This window comes from Choloepus didactylus, chromosome 15 (assembly GCF_015220235.1).
Source record: "Choloepus didactylus isolate mChoDid1 chromosome 15, mChoDid1.pri, whole genome shotgun sequence".
Taxonomy (NCBI): Eukaryota; Metazoa; Chordata; class Mammalia; order Pilosa; family Megalonychidae; genus Choloepus; species Choloepus didactylus.
The window spans coordinates 64,863,619-64,879,914 of NC_051321.1; the positions used below are offsets into that span (position 1 = coordinate 64,863,619).

The window sequence follows — 16,296 nt, forward strand, 5'->3', positions numbered from 1 at the left end:
TTCTCCTGAATAGATAACGAAGTAGAAAATACTTAGTGAAGTAGAACTGTGCAGGATTCATAAAAATAATTCCCTTTCATCAAGAAAAAATTTTTAATATTTAATGGTTTTCAACTTCAACAAGAAGGATTCAAAACCAGATAACTGACAGGTAAAATAATCTAGAATAAATTTTGTAAAAATAATTTATATATATATATATGCATATATATTACATCAGACTCCTAATTAATCAAATTTATGAAAAAAATCAGAATTCAGACCTCTAGAACAAAAATTTTATACTATTGATGTTTAAAGTAACTTCCTAGCAGGTTCGCAGAAATGTTGCTATATTGTGTAACTTTCTTGGGGTGGAGTGGGAACATGTTGGAAGTTAAGCAGTTATCTTAGGTTAGTTGTCTTTTTCTTACTCCCTTGTTATGGTCTCTTTGAAATGTTCTTTTACTGTATGTTTGTTTTCTTTTTAACTTTTTTTTTCATACAGTTGATCTAAAAAAGAAGGGAAAGTTAAAAAAAAAAAAAAAAAAGAAAAAAAGAAAGAAAAACAAGGAAAGAAAGAATGATGTAGTGCCCCCTTGAGGAGCCTGTGGAGAATGCGGGGGTGTTTGCCTGCCCCACCTCCATGGTTGCTAACATGACCACAGACATGGGGGACCGGTGGTTTGATGGGTTGAGCCCTCTACCATAGGTTTTGCCCTTGGGAAGACGGTTGCTGCAGGGGAGAGGCTAGGCCTCCCTGTATTTGTGCCTGGGAGTCTCCTCCTGAATGCCTCTTTGTTGCTCGGATGTGGCCCTCTCTCTCTGGCTAGGCCAACTTGAAGGGTGGGGTCGCTGCTCTCCCCCTGCGTGGGATCGGACACCCGGGGGGGGGGGGGGGGGTGAATCTCCCTGGCGGCGTAGAGTGTGACTCCCGGGGAGGAGTGTAGGCCCGGCGTCGTGGGACGGAGAGCATCTTCTTGACCGGGAGGGGGATGTGAAAGGAGGTGAGGTGGGCTTCGGTGGCAGAGAGATTCCAGGACGGGCCGAGGGGTCGCTCTGGTGGGCACTCTTACGCACACTTTAGACAACCCTTTTTGGGTTCTGGAGAATTGGGGTAGCTGGTGGTGGATGCCTGGAGCTGTCGGGCTACAACCCAGAACCCATGAATCTCGAAGACAGTTGTATAAAAGTGTGGCTTGTGAGGGGTGACGGTGGGATTGGGAAGGCCATAGGGACCACACTCCACTTTGTCTAGTTTGTGGATGGATGAGTAGAAGAATAGGGGAAGGAAGGAAACAGACAAAGGTACCCAGTGTTCTTTTTTACTTCAATTGCTCTTTTTCACTCTAATTATTATTCTTGTTATTTTTGTGTGTGTGCTAATGAAGGTGTCAGGGATTGATTTAGGTGATGAATGTACAACTATGTAATGGTACTGTAAACAATCGAAAGTACGATTTGTTTTGTATGGCTGCGTGGTATGTGAATATATCTCAATAAAATGATGATAAAAAAAAAAAATAAAGTAACTTCCTAAACTTAATATTTTAAATGGCTATGGTATCAATGAAACATATTTGAAAGAACTGAATCATTTATTTGCTGAATTTTGAAGGCTGTCCAAAACAAACAGTTAATAAACTTGGAAATAAGCTTTTCAAGACTATCCCTTAGGAAAGTCTGCCAAAACTAACTGTTGTATATGTATATTGTTGTATCTTTCTGTTTTTCCAAATTAATGTACACTGGCAACATAGGCAGAAACCATGCCTTGCCATTTACAAGTGCTTCTGAAGAGAAAATTCCAAAAACTAATGCTAAACAAAGATTCTGAAAAGATTACATCATATAAAAATTTGAGGAACAAAGCATTAAATATTTTGTGAATAAAATACAATTGACAATTTTCTATTTCTCAGTTAAGCCACAACTTCCCTAAGAAAAAGTCTTAATGCTAACATTTTTTGGCAATTTAAAAAAATCTAGGTTAACTTATCTAGTCTCTACCATTAAGAAATACTCTTTAATTTTTCTTATGTTCTGAATTTTCAGATGCTAACATTAGGGAGAAATTGTAATATATGTTAAAATTAGGTAATATCAAGGAAATAAATTTTATTTTTGACCAGGGTGACAATTCAGGCATATTTAACTGGTTTCTATAGTCCAGAAATCGCTGTATTCACAAAATCATCAGCTTATATCATCCTATCATAATTCTTATTACATACATCCAAGAAACAGAATGTTAAAAAATAAACTACAACTTTACTGACAATTTTTTCCCTAAGGTTTGAGTGGAAAATTAAGTATTTCCACTTACATTAAACTAAAAGACAGTAAAATCAGGCTTTTTTTTAAAATAATACTATAAAACTTTTTATAATAGTATAATATATAGCCTACATAAAAAGAAATAACTAACCAGAAATGCAGGTCTATAGAGACCACTGATACTGAATTATTTATATCTGTCCCCAAGTAGTGATCTCAAAACAAAACATTACAAGTGAGCAAAATTATGAAACTATAGTAGAGTCTTAGTTATAACTTAATATTTCCCACCCTTCTTTAATTTTAAAGTACTGTTTAATTTCCATACTCTTATCTATACATGTATTTTGTTTTTAAGAAAATACAGTCTAATGTGAATCTTCACTTTTCAGATTATTCCTATGAAAATCTATAAGCAATAACTTTTAGAAATTTATTTTCATATATTTCACTTTCCTCCTGTCTTCTATACATGTTTCACTAACAATGCATATGAAATTTACAAAGCTAGATGACATCTCTAAGGACTTAGGAAGAAACCTCTCATCTGAAATGATTCGGTACTAAAAGTTTTTTAAAAAAATCACTGAATCTGTCTTACATAAAAATATATTTCTATTGAAATATTAAATCATCTTATAAAATGAAAATATCAATGAAAACTATGTATATGTCACAATAAATCAGATCAACTTATAAAATTTGAAAGCCTAAGATGGCTTAACAGCAGAAAAGGGTTAACACACAGTTTGAAGTTAATACAGATGTTTAGTCAAAGCAAAAACAGGTAAGTCTAAGCCACAGGACTCAAGCAAAATTACTTCCCAGTCCCCATCAAGGTTCATAAAAAAGTAAAGTAAAAAATACATAATCTATTATTAGGCAATTTTCAAATAAAGATTTCATATAGTAAAATTCTCCCCCTTATAATTACCTTCCTTTCCAATTACTAATCATCTGTGTATTACTAACTGACCGAAATCACTTACACCAGAAGTGAATAGCAACAAAAATGTTAAATATAAGAATTAAGAAACTGACAGAGTAAAAATAAGGGAAACTTAGATTTGCTATGAATCGTGGTTTTGGGAATGTTGACTTAGAAGATCTAACATGTAAATCTCTTTTCAATCCTAAAGACACAAAATTTTAAATCTAAAAACCTTTTCTACAACAAAAATCAGTGAGAAGAAATAAAAGCAGTAGAGGGTATGTCAAATGTGAGGGCACTGTGTCTCCATGAATGCTTTAAATTATCCAGCTAATAACCATTTGCTCACAAATCACAACATTCTAGAAGAAATTGAAATAACTAAAAAACCTCAATTTACTTAACTGAAGAAATAAATCTTCCCCACCCCCTCCCCACAACCCCATCATTAAGACACATCAAAAGAATTTTGAGAATTATGCTTGTTATTTATCTGTTATTGCAGGAAAAAACAAAAGGGAAGAAAATTGTTGGGGGAGTTTTGTGGAACTCAGTTGTAAGTTTAATAATGGAGATGCAGACATGATGTATCCAAAAGTCTCAACAGACATTTCATTAGTAAAACAAATATAAAATGTCAAGCTAAAAATCAAAATCAATTTTAATACATTAAAACAAGGCAAATACTTCAAATGCACACTTTAAGTTTTTCAATAAACATATATATATTTGAGGGAAAATAATAGTACTACTGAAAGAACTAGCTGCCTTTCCTAGTTTAAAACTATTTAGAGTTCCTTTTCTGAAATATATTATTTCCTCTGTTCCATTTTCTTATCCTAGTAGCTACACCCTATTTCTTAAACCAAATAAACATATCATTAATTTAGAAAAAAATACTTAATGGTACGTAAAAATTGCTGCATGGAATAAATCTAAACTTAGTTTAAGAATACCCTGGTTCCCTGGAGAGTTCTTTTTTGGCCCTACAACTATTACTAGGAAGAAAGAACAAGAGAGTTTAAAAAGGCAAGAATTTCTATAATTTAAAAAATTAAATGACAGAGTATTACTTATTTTTCTTTAGATTTTTACTTAGATACATTCACATTCTTATAGTTGTTAATATTAAAACAAGTTTTATGCCCTAAATCTGTAAGACAACACTGAAGCAAGGTTTATTTTTAGATTTTAAATTCCAATAGTTAAAATAAATAAATCATGGTCACTGCTATGAAATCTTTTTATACCAAGCATATTAAACTTCCATATTCACTAAAAACAAAAAAAGACTCAAAAAAAAAAAAAAAAAAGAAAACAGAGAAATACAACATCAATCAATTAATATATATTTCAATAGCTGGGATACTCAAGATAGTAGAATTAGTATTTTTAATTACTTTAACACACTTAAAAATTTTAATATTATGCATTTTATAATAAAACAGGTATTCCCCATTCTTTTTATTAACAAACACAAATATAAATTCTGATTTTGGAGAAAATATGGAAAAAATACCACTCAACCTAAATTAAAGGCAAAAACCTACCTAGTGAACTAAAGAAGTCAAGGAGGAGAAACAGTTGTCAACTGTTACATTTCCATGTGAAAACAGAATGACTGAGATTAAAAAATTTATTAAAAAGTTTGTTAAAGACCTCTTTTTGGTCACCTTTGTTACCTGGGTACTCTGATACATTCCTCTGATCCTAGAAGGCCAAGTTGTCCATCAGAATCAAGACCCCACGCATACACCTGGCCCTTGTCATTTAGCGCTAATGTATGTGCTTCTCCACATGAAACAGCTACGATATTTTGGGCATCCAGGGCAGCAACCTGCTCTACAAAAATCAAAAAGAGAGAAATTACATACCAGTTTTGAACTTTCAATGAGAATGAGGATATTAAGTCTTCATCTGTACAAAAAAAGCTAAGGAAAGGCTTAAATACAATAAATATCTTCAGTTATTTCAAAAAATTCAATGTTTCATATATAGTTTTCATTTTGGTAAATAAAGGTAAATATATAATTTATTATTATGCTAGGCATAATCAGTCCAAGAACATTAAGCGACCAGAACAGTCTGAAGAAGAAGTGATGGGTTCATAAAGATTCTCTCAGAAATTGCTCTCTATTCAAAGCCATTATCAATAAAGGAAAACAGTCCAGCTGAAAAGGAATCTTTTAAATAATCTAGGTTGTTTTTAATAATAAAATCATAATTTCCACTTATACTACCATATAGATACTACTAGGGTGCAATTATTAAAAAACCTGATTCTGGCAATTTCTGATAGAAAAAAATTCTCTACAGATCTCATAAATAAAAGATCTGATAGATACGCTGAATAAAAAATTGAAAGGTAGAATACAACCATAACTGATGGGTTCCAGTTTATGGGCTACCATTTTAACAACAAAAGGTATAAAAACTCCATAGGCAGTTAAAAAACATGTTCAAGTTTTAAACAGGAAATTAATTTAAAGTATCTGTCTCTGCTAAGACTGTCAGTAGCCAGTGACAAATGACTAAGGAAAGTGACATTGTTTCCATAGTCCCCTTAAGATGTACAATGGCAATCAGTTACTAATACCACTACAAATTGTTTTTTATGATGCCATTTAAAATTAACTCTTCTTTTTTTTTCCAGCTTAATAAGAAAGCTATAATTACTGTCTTCAATAAATCTTAAAGTTTCATGTTGAGGAGTTAGAACTGCATCAATTAGGTTTCATCTGAAGCACATTTTGGCTCAATTAACAAATTATTTGAATTGCCAATAATGATACAGACAGCATCAGGGAGACTGAAATCCCTATTTCAGAGAAATTCAAATTGCATCAGGTTAGCCCTAGAGAACCTGTAGGAATCTGTACAACTCTCAAAATACAAAGACCTCAAAGAGTAATAGGCCAAAACACTTAACAAGGTATTTTAAGTACTTACCTTAAAGTACTATGAGTTAATAACTCTTGGGACTGGTGACCAGTACATGGAAGTTCACTATACTAATTTCCTGCTTTTGCATATATTGTATGGATACATTTTTATAAACAAATTATACTATAGAAATATACAAAAATAAAAAAGGAAAACAGCATACAATAAATTTTCCCCAAAAAATTAAAAAAAAACTTAGAAGTATAGTGTCATTTGTTTAAAGCAAAACATTGCCATTAATCTTAATTATGAAGAAATATGTAAAACATATAAAGATCTGTTATCTCTCTCAGAGGCCCAAAAAGTAAGTCAATGTCTCCAGGACAATCCTCAAAGGAAAAAGCAGTGGGTGAATAAGACTGGTGAGTTCACCAATAATAAATAAAGAATACTAAATTAAACAGCAACAGCTGTAAAAGCAAAGGCACTAAAATCTAAGAAACAAAGGACAATCATTCATAACAAACTCTATTACTTACTGTGCTCCAAGCAACAGAGACACAAAGATGAGTAAAACAAGAGTTCTAGCCCTCAAGGAGTTAACAATCTCTAGAAAAATAGGTTAAGTGTTAAGGGTTTACATAAGTGCTAAGATAAAGATATACAAAAGGCACCAAAGGAAACTGCGAAACTTATTTAAGTCTTGAAAAATATAAGGAAGAATTCTGGAAGACAGTGACATTTAAGGTAAGTCCTGAGCTAAAGAAATGGGAGGGGATTCCATGTACCGAAATGGGAAAATTCAAATAATTTGTTATGGCAAAAACAAACTGAAAGAAAACAAAGAAATGAAACAAAACAAAACAAAACAAAAAGCTCACAACAATCAAAGTCAGAAGACTGATGAGGAAAATGGGGGGAAAATGTTACTCATATCTCAAACAAAGGAATTAACAGCCCCAATTTTTAGAGACTTAATAGAAATTTTTTTTTAAATCAGTAATTCACGTGAAAAATGGACAAAAGACTGAATGACAGGTCACAGAAAAAGAAATGCAAATGGTCCTTAATCATATGAAAAGACGCTCAACTTCACAGATAAGAGAAATGCAAATTCTAATTACTTTGAGAAGTCAAGAGTGTGTTCACTTAGAAAACTCATCAAACTGTAAACTTTCATTTGCGCACTTTTCAGTTTGGGTTAATGCTTAACAAAAAGCTTACCTTGAAAAAAAAAAAACTAAAATACTATTTTTCATCTGATAAAAACCCAAAAGTTTGAAGATGGAGAAGTGAAATGCTTCAGGGCCCCATCTCCCCAATCCCTCCACAGAAACTGAACAACCAGCAAGAACTGGCAGGCACATCATTCTAAAAGCTCCAGAACAGGGTTAAAGTGGCAGAGAGAGCACCAAATCAAGAAAAAGGCCACTGAGAAGCAGTCGACTCTCCTGGCACCCTGGCTGGCCCCTCCCTCACCCCTTCACTGGCTCAGCAGGGAGCCAGCCTGCACCACCCAGTACAGATCCCTAGTCCCAGATCCAGAGAGAGCACAATAACCCTTGTGTGCATACTGGGAACATGCAGATCAGGTCCAATCTGTCCAGTGGTGGCCTGAGAGACTCACTGTGCCAGAACTTGATCTGAATGTGGAAGATGGCTCATTAAGCTCTCCTCCAGAAGGCTGTGGGAGAGGAATCAAGTCATGCTACCTAGAGCAAGGGATTACTGGCTGAAAGACATACAGTGCAGTGCTCGGACCAGGATGAAATATTTTCCTAAGGAAAAGGAGGAGACAGTCATGTCTGTGTAAACGAGAATTCCTAAGGACACACACGCATGTCCAAGACAAGAGGCATGTGCAGAAAGAACCATGGGGGCACCTATGCTTTGGCCAGGAGGTATTCTCCAAACTCACTGTATAGTTAATCCCTGAAGAAGGGCACTGGCACAGGTCAATCTGCAAAGACTGGAAAAGCTGTTTTTTTTTTCATTTTTTTTGGCGGGGGGGGGGAGCTCCTGGCCTTCAAGGAAAGCTCTGCCATGACACTAGCTGAATATCAGTTGAACATAAGCATAAGGAGCTGCCATATCAGAGTCTAAATTCCAACAATAACTCACTAAAGTATCAGTATGTCAAGATTTAAACAAAAGATCCACAAAGCATACAAAGAAACGGAAGTGATGACCCAGGCCAAGGAAAACATTAAAGCATTAGAAACCATCAATAAGAAGGATCAGACCTGGGATATTCCAGACAAAGATTTTTTTAGAAATAGTATTACATATGCTCAAAGTGATAAAGGAAAACTTGGACAAAGAACGAAAGGAAAAATCAGGAAAATAAAAGATGAACACAAAGAGAGCATCAACAGAGAAACGTAAACTAAGAAAAAGAACCAAACAGCTGAAAACCAACTGCAGATTGGAGCTGGCAAAAGAATCAGTGATAGAAAATGAAGACAACTGAAATCATCTAGTTTGAGGAGCAAAAAGATGAAAGAATGAAAAGTGAACGGAGCCTGAAGGACAGCATCAGAATTTTAGCCATATTACTGAGATACTTATTTTGAAAACGTGTAACTACTTCATAATACATCATTAACGAAGCTTAATAAAGTTATATGACTTGTGAATATGTATTAGCAGACTTTTCAGACAACAAATACACAAAACTAATAATTTCTCTGTGCAATTTTTTTCAATTACCTATTTTTTTCCAAATATTCACCAATGAATAACCTCAACCATTTTTCCTCAGTATGCTGGAAAGTCAAGTCAATGGTATTTTGAGACATTCACATCCAAGTCAAATTATGGTTGAATACCAAACAAGATAGCCTGAAAAGGGGGAGCTAATGAAAGCAAGAATGAAAAGGGAATAAATGAGCCTGGCAAAGCAAACACAAAAAAAATCCGTGAGGAAAGCCTGGTTCAATGCGCCCGTGTGAGAAAGAGAAGCAAAACAGAATTTGTGACAAATCTAACCGCTAACATTTACTGAAGGCTTACTATACACCAGGTACTGTGCTAACTCTATTAACTGTATTTACTTTTAATTACTAAGTTACATTTGCCTTTTAAGGCTAATGACACAGTGAGAAGATGGAGGGAAGAGGCGGAATTGAATTCATTCCAATTTAAGAGAGGTACAAAAATATATGGAAGAGGACAGAAAACAAAGGAAAAATTTGCCAAGCAAGCTCATTAACAGTAAATGATCCTTAGCATTAACTGTAAATCAGAAATAAAAAAGTATCTATTTTAAAAAATACATAAACACAGATAAAAAATACATGACACAATGTTAACTATATTTTCAACTTTTATGTTTCAAAACGTTCATATGAACAGTGAAAAAGAGTCTCTGTTCACATAAGTACTTATGGTTCATAATAATTCCCTTCAAAGAAAGAAAGGGAATATTTAGTTTGCAGAGGCGCAAAAAGTCAAGGAAAACATACGTGGAAGAGACTGTCCTGAGAGAGAAAAAAATAATTTTTCAGAGATAGGAATAAAAACAGCAAATACAGATGAAACATCCATCTTGTAAATACTGAGTTCTGATTCTAGATTTCAAATACATCTCTAATTTTAAGTGATGACTGACCTTGGAGAGCCGGAGGACCTCTCTGGGAGGGAGGGGGAGCCCAGTGGACCAGGTGCTATCTCTGGTCAATGGGTAAAACTGAGGGTAGCCACGAACTGGCCCAGAAGGAGAGATGTCTGTCCCTTTTTGGGCTCAGTGGAGAAAGCCTCAGCCATTTTCAATTCCCAGCACTCTGACCCAAACAAGGGTGCAGACAGCACAGGCAGAAAGACTATTCAAATGCAAATGACCTCTCTCTAGGGGCTGTACCTTCCCTAAGAGGAAAGAGTTGGTGCCAAGCTCTATTACCCGCCTTACATTCAGAACCAGACCCCAGAGCCTGGGGGAAAACAGCCACAGGCCACACCTCCTTATACCATCCTGGAGCTACAGGCTGACAGGCGCCACCTGCTGGGCAGAAAAGCACTGTGACTTGACACCTCACATGGTGTACCAATCTTCTAAGACACCCTCAGGGAAACCGGATACTATTCCTTCCTTCCCAGACCTGAGCCACTTCTGGTCTGGAAAAACCTGATTGGGGTAACCAAGGAAACCAGATGCCTAGACAACAGAAAACTACAACCTACACTAAGAAAAACAAAGTTATGGCCCAGTCAAAGGAACAAACTTACACTTCAATTGAGACACAGGAATTGAAACAACCAACGCTAAATCAATTCAAAAAGTTTAGGGAAGATATGGCAAAAGAGATGAAGCATGTAATAAAAACACTGGGCATACATAACGTAGAAATCAAAACTTCGAAAAAACTGGCAGTATCTATGGAAATGAAAGGCACACCACAGAAGATGAAAGACACAATGGAGACATACAACAGCAGATATCAAGAGGCAGAAGGAAACACTCAGGAAATGGAGAACAAGGCACCTGAAAGCCTACACACAAAAGAACAGATAGAGAAAAGAATGGAAAAACACGAGCAACATCTCCGGGAACTGAATGACAACATGAAACACAGGAATGTACGTGTCATGGGTGTCACAGAAGGAGAAGAGAAGGGAAAAGGGGAGAAGCAATAACAGAGGATATAATCAGTGAAAATCTCCCATCTCTTATGAAAGACATAAAATTACAGATCCAAGAAGCGCAGCATACCCCAGACAGAATAGATCTGAACAGGCCTACACCAAGACACTTCATAATCATCAAACGTCAAAGATAGAGAATCCTGAAAGCAGCAAGAGAAAAACTATCCATCACATACAAAGGAAGCTTGATAAGACTATATGCAGATTTCTCAATAGGAACTATGGAGGCAAGAAGGAAGTGGGGTGATATATTTAAGATACTGAAAGAGAAAAACCACCAACCAAGAACCCTGTATCCGGCAAAACTGTCCTTCAAATATGAGGGAGAGCTTAAAATATTCTCTGACAAACAGACAATGACAGAGTTTGTGAACAAGATACCTGTTCTACAGGAAACACTAAAGGAAGCACTACAGACAGAGAGGAAAAGACAGGAGTGAGAGGTCTGGAACACAATTTTGGAAGATAGTAGCATAGCAATGTAAGTACACTGAACAAAGATGACTGCAAGTATGGTTAAAAGAGGAAGGTTAGGAGCATGTGGGACACCAGAAGGAAAGAGGAAAAATAAAGACTGGGACTGTATGACTCAGTGAAACCTAGAGTGCTCAACGATTGTGATAAAATGTATAAATGTGTTTTTACATGAGGGAGAACAAATAAATGTCAACATTGCAAGGTGTTGAAAATAGGGTGGGATTGAGGGGAAAATACAATCAATGCAAACTAGAGACTATAATTAACAGAAACATTGTATTATGCTTCTTTTAATATAACAAAGGCAATATACCAAAGCTAAATGCATATGGCGGTGGGGGGCGGGGACACAGGGAAAGAGTAAGGAACTCTTGGCGTTGGTGATGTTGTCTAACTATTCTACTTTAATTTAATGCTATCTTTCCTTTTGTTGCTTCCTAGCTGTCATGTTTTGTTTTGTTTTGTTTCTCTTTTTCTTTTTCATTTGTCTCTCTACCTTCTTTGACTCTTCCTCCTTCTCTGTGGAAGAAATGGAGACATCCTTATATAGATAGTGACAATGGTGCTGAATACATAAATACATTACATAAACCATCGATTGCTTACTTAGGACGGAATGCATGGTGTGTGAACAAAACCATCTTTAAAAAAATAGGCTGAAGAAGAAACCCTGAAGGCAATATACTGAGTGAAATAAGACAGACACATAAGGTCAAATATTGCAGGTCTCACTGATATGAATTAATTATAATATGTCAACTCAGATATGAAATACAAGTTACCAGGATATAAAACGAGGCTAAAGAATGGGGAACAGTTGCTTATTATGAGCAGAATGTTCAACTAGGGTGAACTTAAACGTTTGGAAATGGACAGAGGTGATGGTAGTGCATTGTGAGAATAACTAACAGTGCTGAATGGTCTGTGAATGTGGTAGAAAGGATAAGCTCAGAGTCACGTAAGTCATCAGAAGGAAAGCTGGAGGTTAAAAGACGGGAAGGTATACAATGGTGAATCTTGTGGTGGACAATGTCCATGATTAACTGTAAAAATATTAGCAATCTCTCTCATGAACTAGAACAAATGTATGGCACTGTAATTAGAAGTTAATAATAGAGGGGCATATAGGAAAAAAATAAACCTATTGCAAACTATATACTACAATTAATATTTTAACATTCTATCATCAACAGTAACAAACTACTATACCAAAACTATGATTCAATAATGGAGGGGGGTGGTTAGGGGTATGGGAGGATTTGAGTTTCCTTTTTTTGTCTGTCTTTATTTCTCTTCTGGAGTAATGAAAATGTTCTAAAAATTGAAAAAAAAAAATAATTGTGGTGATGGATGCACAGCTGTATGATGGTACCGTGGGCAAATGATTGTACACTTTGGATCTTTGGATAATTGTATGTTATGTGAACAATCTCAAAAAATAAAAAATAAAAATAAATGCAATACTTTTTTTTAACAGGTCAGCGTGGTCACTGCCTAGACATCCACGAAGATTACAAAAGTGATTAAACTAGAGGAAGGGGTCCAACAGACAAGTTAGAATTTAACAAAGGATTAGGAATACTGAATCTTAATATAATTTTCTTTTTCTTAGTTGCTAGGGTATTAGAATAGCTAGAAGGAAAGAACTGAAATGATGAAACTGTAACACACAGTATCCTTTGAAATTTGTTCTATAGCTACTTGTTAAATTGCAATTTGAAAGCTATACCTTTTTGTATATTTGTTATATTTCACAAAAAGGAAATAACTGAAACTATGGTACTGTAACTCACAACTTTGGAAATTTCCTATATATCTGCTTGTTAAATTATACTATGAAAGATATTACCTTTTTGTATACATGTTATATTTCATAATAAGAAAATAACTGAAACTGTGGAACCATAACCTATAATATTCTTCGAAATTTGCTCTCTAACTACTTGTTAAACTGCACTTGGAAAATTATCACTTCTATGTATATGTTATATTCGACAACAAAAATACATGATCAAAAAAAGAGTAGTGCTCTTTCTGCATTAGTTTTTAACTTCTTCAATAATTGTGAAACATCTTCCTCAATCAATTTTCTTTGCCATTATTGACAGAAATGAAAAATTCTGAATTCTCAACTGGTCAATGAAAGTTACAAAAAATAAAAGCAAAGGTACAGAGATGCAACTCCAGACTCATTTGACACCTTTTAAAAAGATGAGTAATGCTCTGAGCTAAATAAAACAGGAAAGATACTAAATACTGCTGATTTATTTCACTACGCATCATCCTTTTAGGGAATCCCATCATTCCTCCATTTTCTTATTATGTTAGTCTTCTTAATTTTGGTATGACTGGGAATAATTGGTAATGATAATTCTTAGGATAATGAAACAACAAAATGTTTCAAAATCACTGTGATCCTACAAGGTATTTTAAACTTATAAAAGGATCCAATGGACCCATATGGTAAATGCAAGACAGAATGAGTATTTTCTAGTCTAAAAAAAAAAAAAAAAAAAAAATACATTTTCTCTTTATTCTTTGGAAAACATCTAAGGAAAAAAGTTACAAAATATCAATCCTTACAAATAGAACTCCTCAAAAAAAAAAAAAAAAAAAAACACTCAAAACTAAAGTTGGCATCTCCAATGAAATCAGTGTTTTGGATCTAGGTCTTCATGGAATCATTGAGAAGAAATGGCTCTCTGCAATCACCCAGTTCTAAGGGTACAGGTTTCATTAAAAAGAATACAACCTGGAATAATTACAGACAGGACAGAATAAGAACCCTAAAAGCCTTTGGGAAATACAGAAACAAATCGTATCCATTCATAAAACAGTTTGGGGAGATCCAAAATGGCAGATTACAAGAGACAGAGCAAAAAACTTCTCCATGAAAAACACTAGATAAAAGACAAGGTGCTCTAGAATACCAGTTCCAGTGTTAAACCAGCTGGACAAGGTCTGCTAAACCCACAGGGACTGTGCACCTGGTAAAACCGAGAGTCTGCGCTCAGAAACAAGTGAGTGAGATTGCTAGGGAAACGGCAGCCACCCCACAGTTGGGAGAAATCAGAGCTCAGCATTTGGAGATGGATTAATTTAAAAACCCCAAAAGTGGCTGCAGATCCAGGAGCGAGAGCCGTGCAGTAAAACGCGGCAGGGAATGCCTTCCACATCCTGGGTACCCGCCTCAGTATCTGGCGTGAAGGACAGACTTTCACACACCCGCAGCTAATTGTCCCAGAGCAAGGAAGGCAGAGGTCTGTGAAAGGGGGATATTACCATGCCCCATACAGCCATTTTTTCAGCTGGCTTTGAACACCCCTGCACAGCGCAGTGGCCCAGAGCTTCCTAGGGGATTGCGCTCACCTGTGATGTTGCACAGTCTTCCCTCCGCAGAGGCCTGCAGAGAGCATGGTTCGGAGGCAGGGTCCACCAACCCCAGGGACTCGTAGGCCCAGGCCAAGAGAGACTGTGGGGAGTCTAAGCCGAAGGGCTGGACTCGTGCAACAACTTTTAAGTCTCCAGAACTGCTGGAAGATCTTAGTTTTAAAGCCAACTTCCCTCCCTAACTACACAGGGCATACCCACCTTCAAGGCTGGCTGCACCAACTACACACAGAAATTTGGTGCACTGATTGGTCCCCCACAAGATTTGGACAGCCACTTGCCACACAGACCAAGTTAGGGGAACTGGCTTGAGCATAATAAGTGGCTCGGGGGGTGCCATCTGCTGGGAAGTCAGAGAAAGTGCACTCTACCAAGCTATAGCTCTGATAAATTATACATAATTGTTCAAATAAACCTGCCTATCCTAAAAGAACCCAAGCAAGATAAGCAAATGCCAAGAGGCCAAAAACAACAGAAAATTTTAAAGCATACAAAGAAACCAGAAGAGCTGGATAACCCAAACCCAAACACCCAAATCAGAAAATCAGAGGAGATACAGTACTTGGAGCAATTAATGAAAGAAGTAATCAAACAACATCATGACACAGGATATAGAAGACATGAAGAAGACCCTAGAAGAGCATAAAGAAGAATTCACAAGAGTAAATAAAAAAATAGATGACCTTATGGAAAAGAAGAAACTGTTGATCAAATTAAAAAGACTCTTGATACACACAGTACTAGATTAGAGGAGCTGAGGAAAGAATAAGCCAACTCAAAGAATGCAGAATGGAAAGTGAAAGTACAAAAGAAAGAATAGAGAAAAAAATCAAAAAAAGCAAAATGATCTCAGGAATATGATGGACAACATAAAGCACACAAATACATGAATCACTGGTATTCCAGAAAAGGAAGAGAAGGGTAAACATCTAGGAAGAGTATTTAAAGAAATTCTTGGGGAAAACTTCCCAACCCTTCTAAACAATATAAATACACCAATCAGGGGGTTAACTAAGATGGTGGCTAGGTGAGACAGGGCAAAAAAACACCTCCATGAAAAACACTAGATAAAAACCAGAAAGTGACCAAGAATACCAGTTACAGCGATGAGCCAGCTGGACGAGGTCTGCTAGTACCACAGGGGCCATATACTTGTTGAAACCAGGAGTCTGCATTCTGAAATGAGTGAGTAAGCTGGCTGGAAGACCTGCAGCCACGCAGCAGTGTGGGGAAGCCAGGGGTTGGCATTTGGAGACCAACTGGCTCTTTAAAAAAAAAAAAGTGGAAAAACCCAGGAGCAGCTGCAGTTGTGACAGTGGGAACCACGCAGTAAAACATAGCAAGAGGGGGCTGGGCTGGCCTCTCGGTGTCTGGCCTGGAGGATAGCCCACTGCAGATACCCTCGGGGCCAGGGAGAGGAGGGGAGAGCTGGAAGCCGAAAGAAACCCCGCAGCTTGCAGCTGGCTCCCCAGAGGACTGGATAAACTCCTGCCCGGGGCTGTGCCCACAGCCCAGAGCCCGGCCAGTTGTCCCAGAGCTGGGAAGGAGGAACTGTGTGAGGAGGGGGGGGTTGACACATCCCGTTCGGCCATCTTTGCATCAGGCTGAGAGCGCCCCTGCACGGCCCGGTGGCCCGGGGATTCCCTTCAGGGATGGCACGCACTGGTGACGTAGCACGGCATTCCCTCAGCAGAGGTCCTGGAGGATCGAGGCTGGGA

General features: G+C 36.7%; 1 protein-coding gene across 10 annotated transcripts in view; it reads right to left on the reverse strand.

Annotated features, from left to right (window-relative positions):
- HERC4 (HECT and RLD domain containing E3 ubiquitin protein ligase 4) overlaps positions 1–16,296 on the reverse strand; it is a 156,768-nt gene that overhangs the window by 101,290 nt on the left and 39,182 nt on the right. For all 10 annotated transcript variants that reach the window (XM_037805383.1, XM_037805381.1, XM_037805382.1 and 7 more), the window contains exon 3: positions 4,870–5,029. In XM_037805383.1, the coding sequence (XP_037661311.1) occupies positions 4,870–5,029 (160 nt within the window). The remainder of the gene's footprint in view (positions 1–4,869; positions 5,030–16,296) is intronic.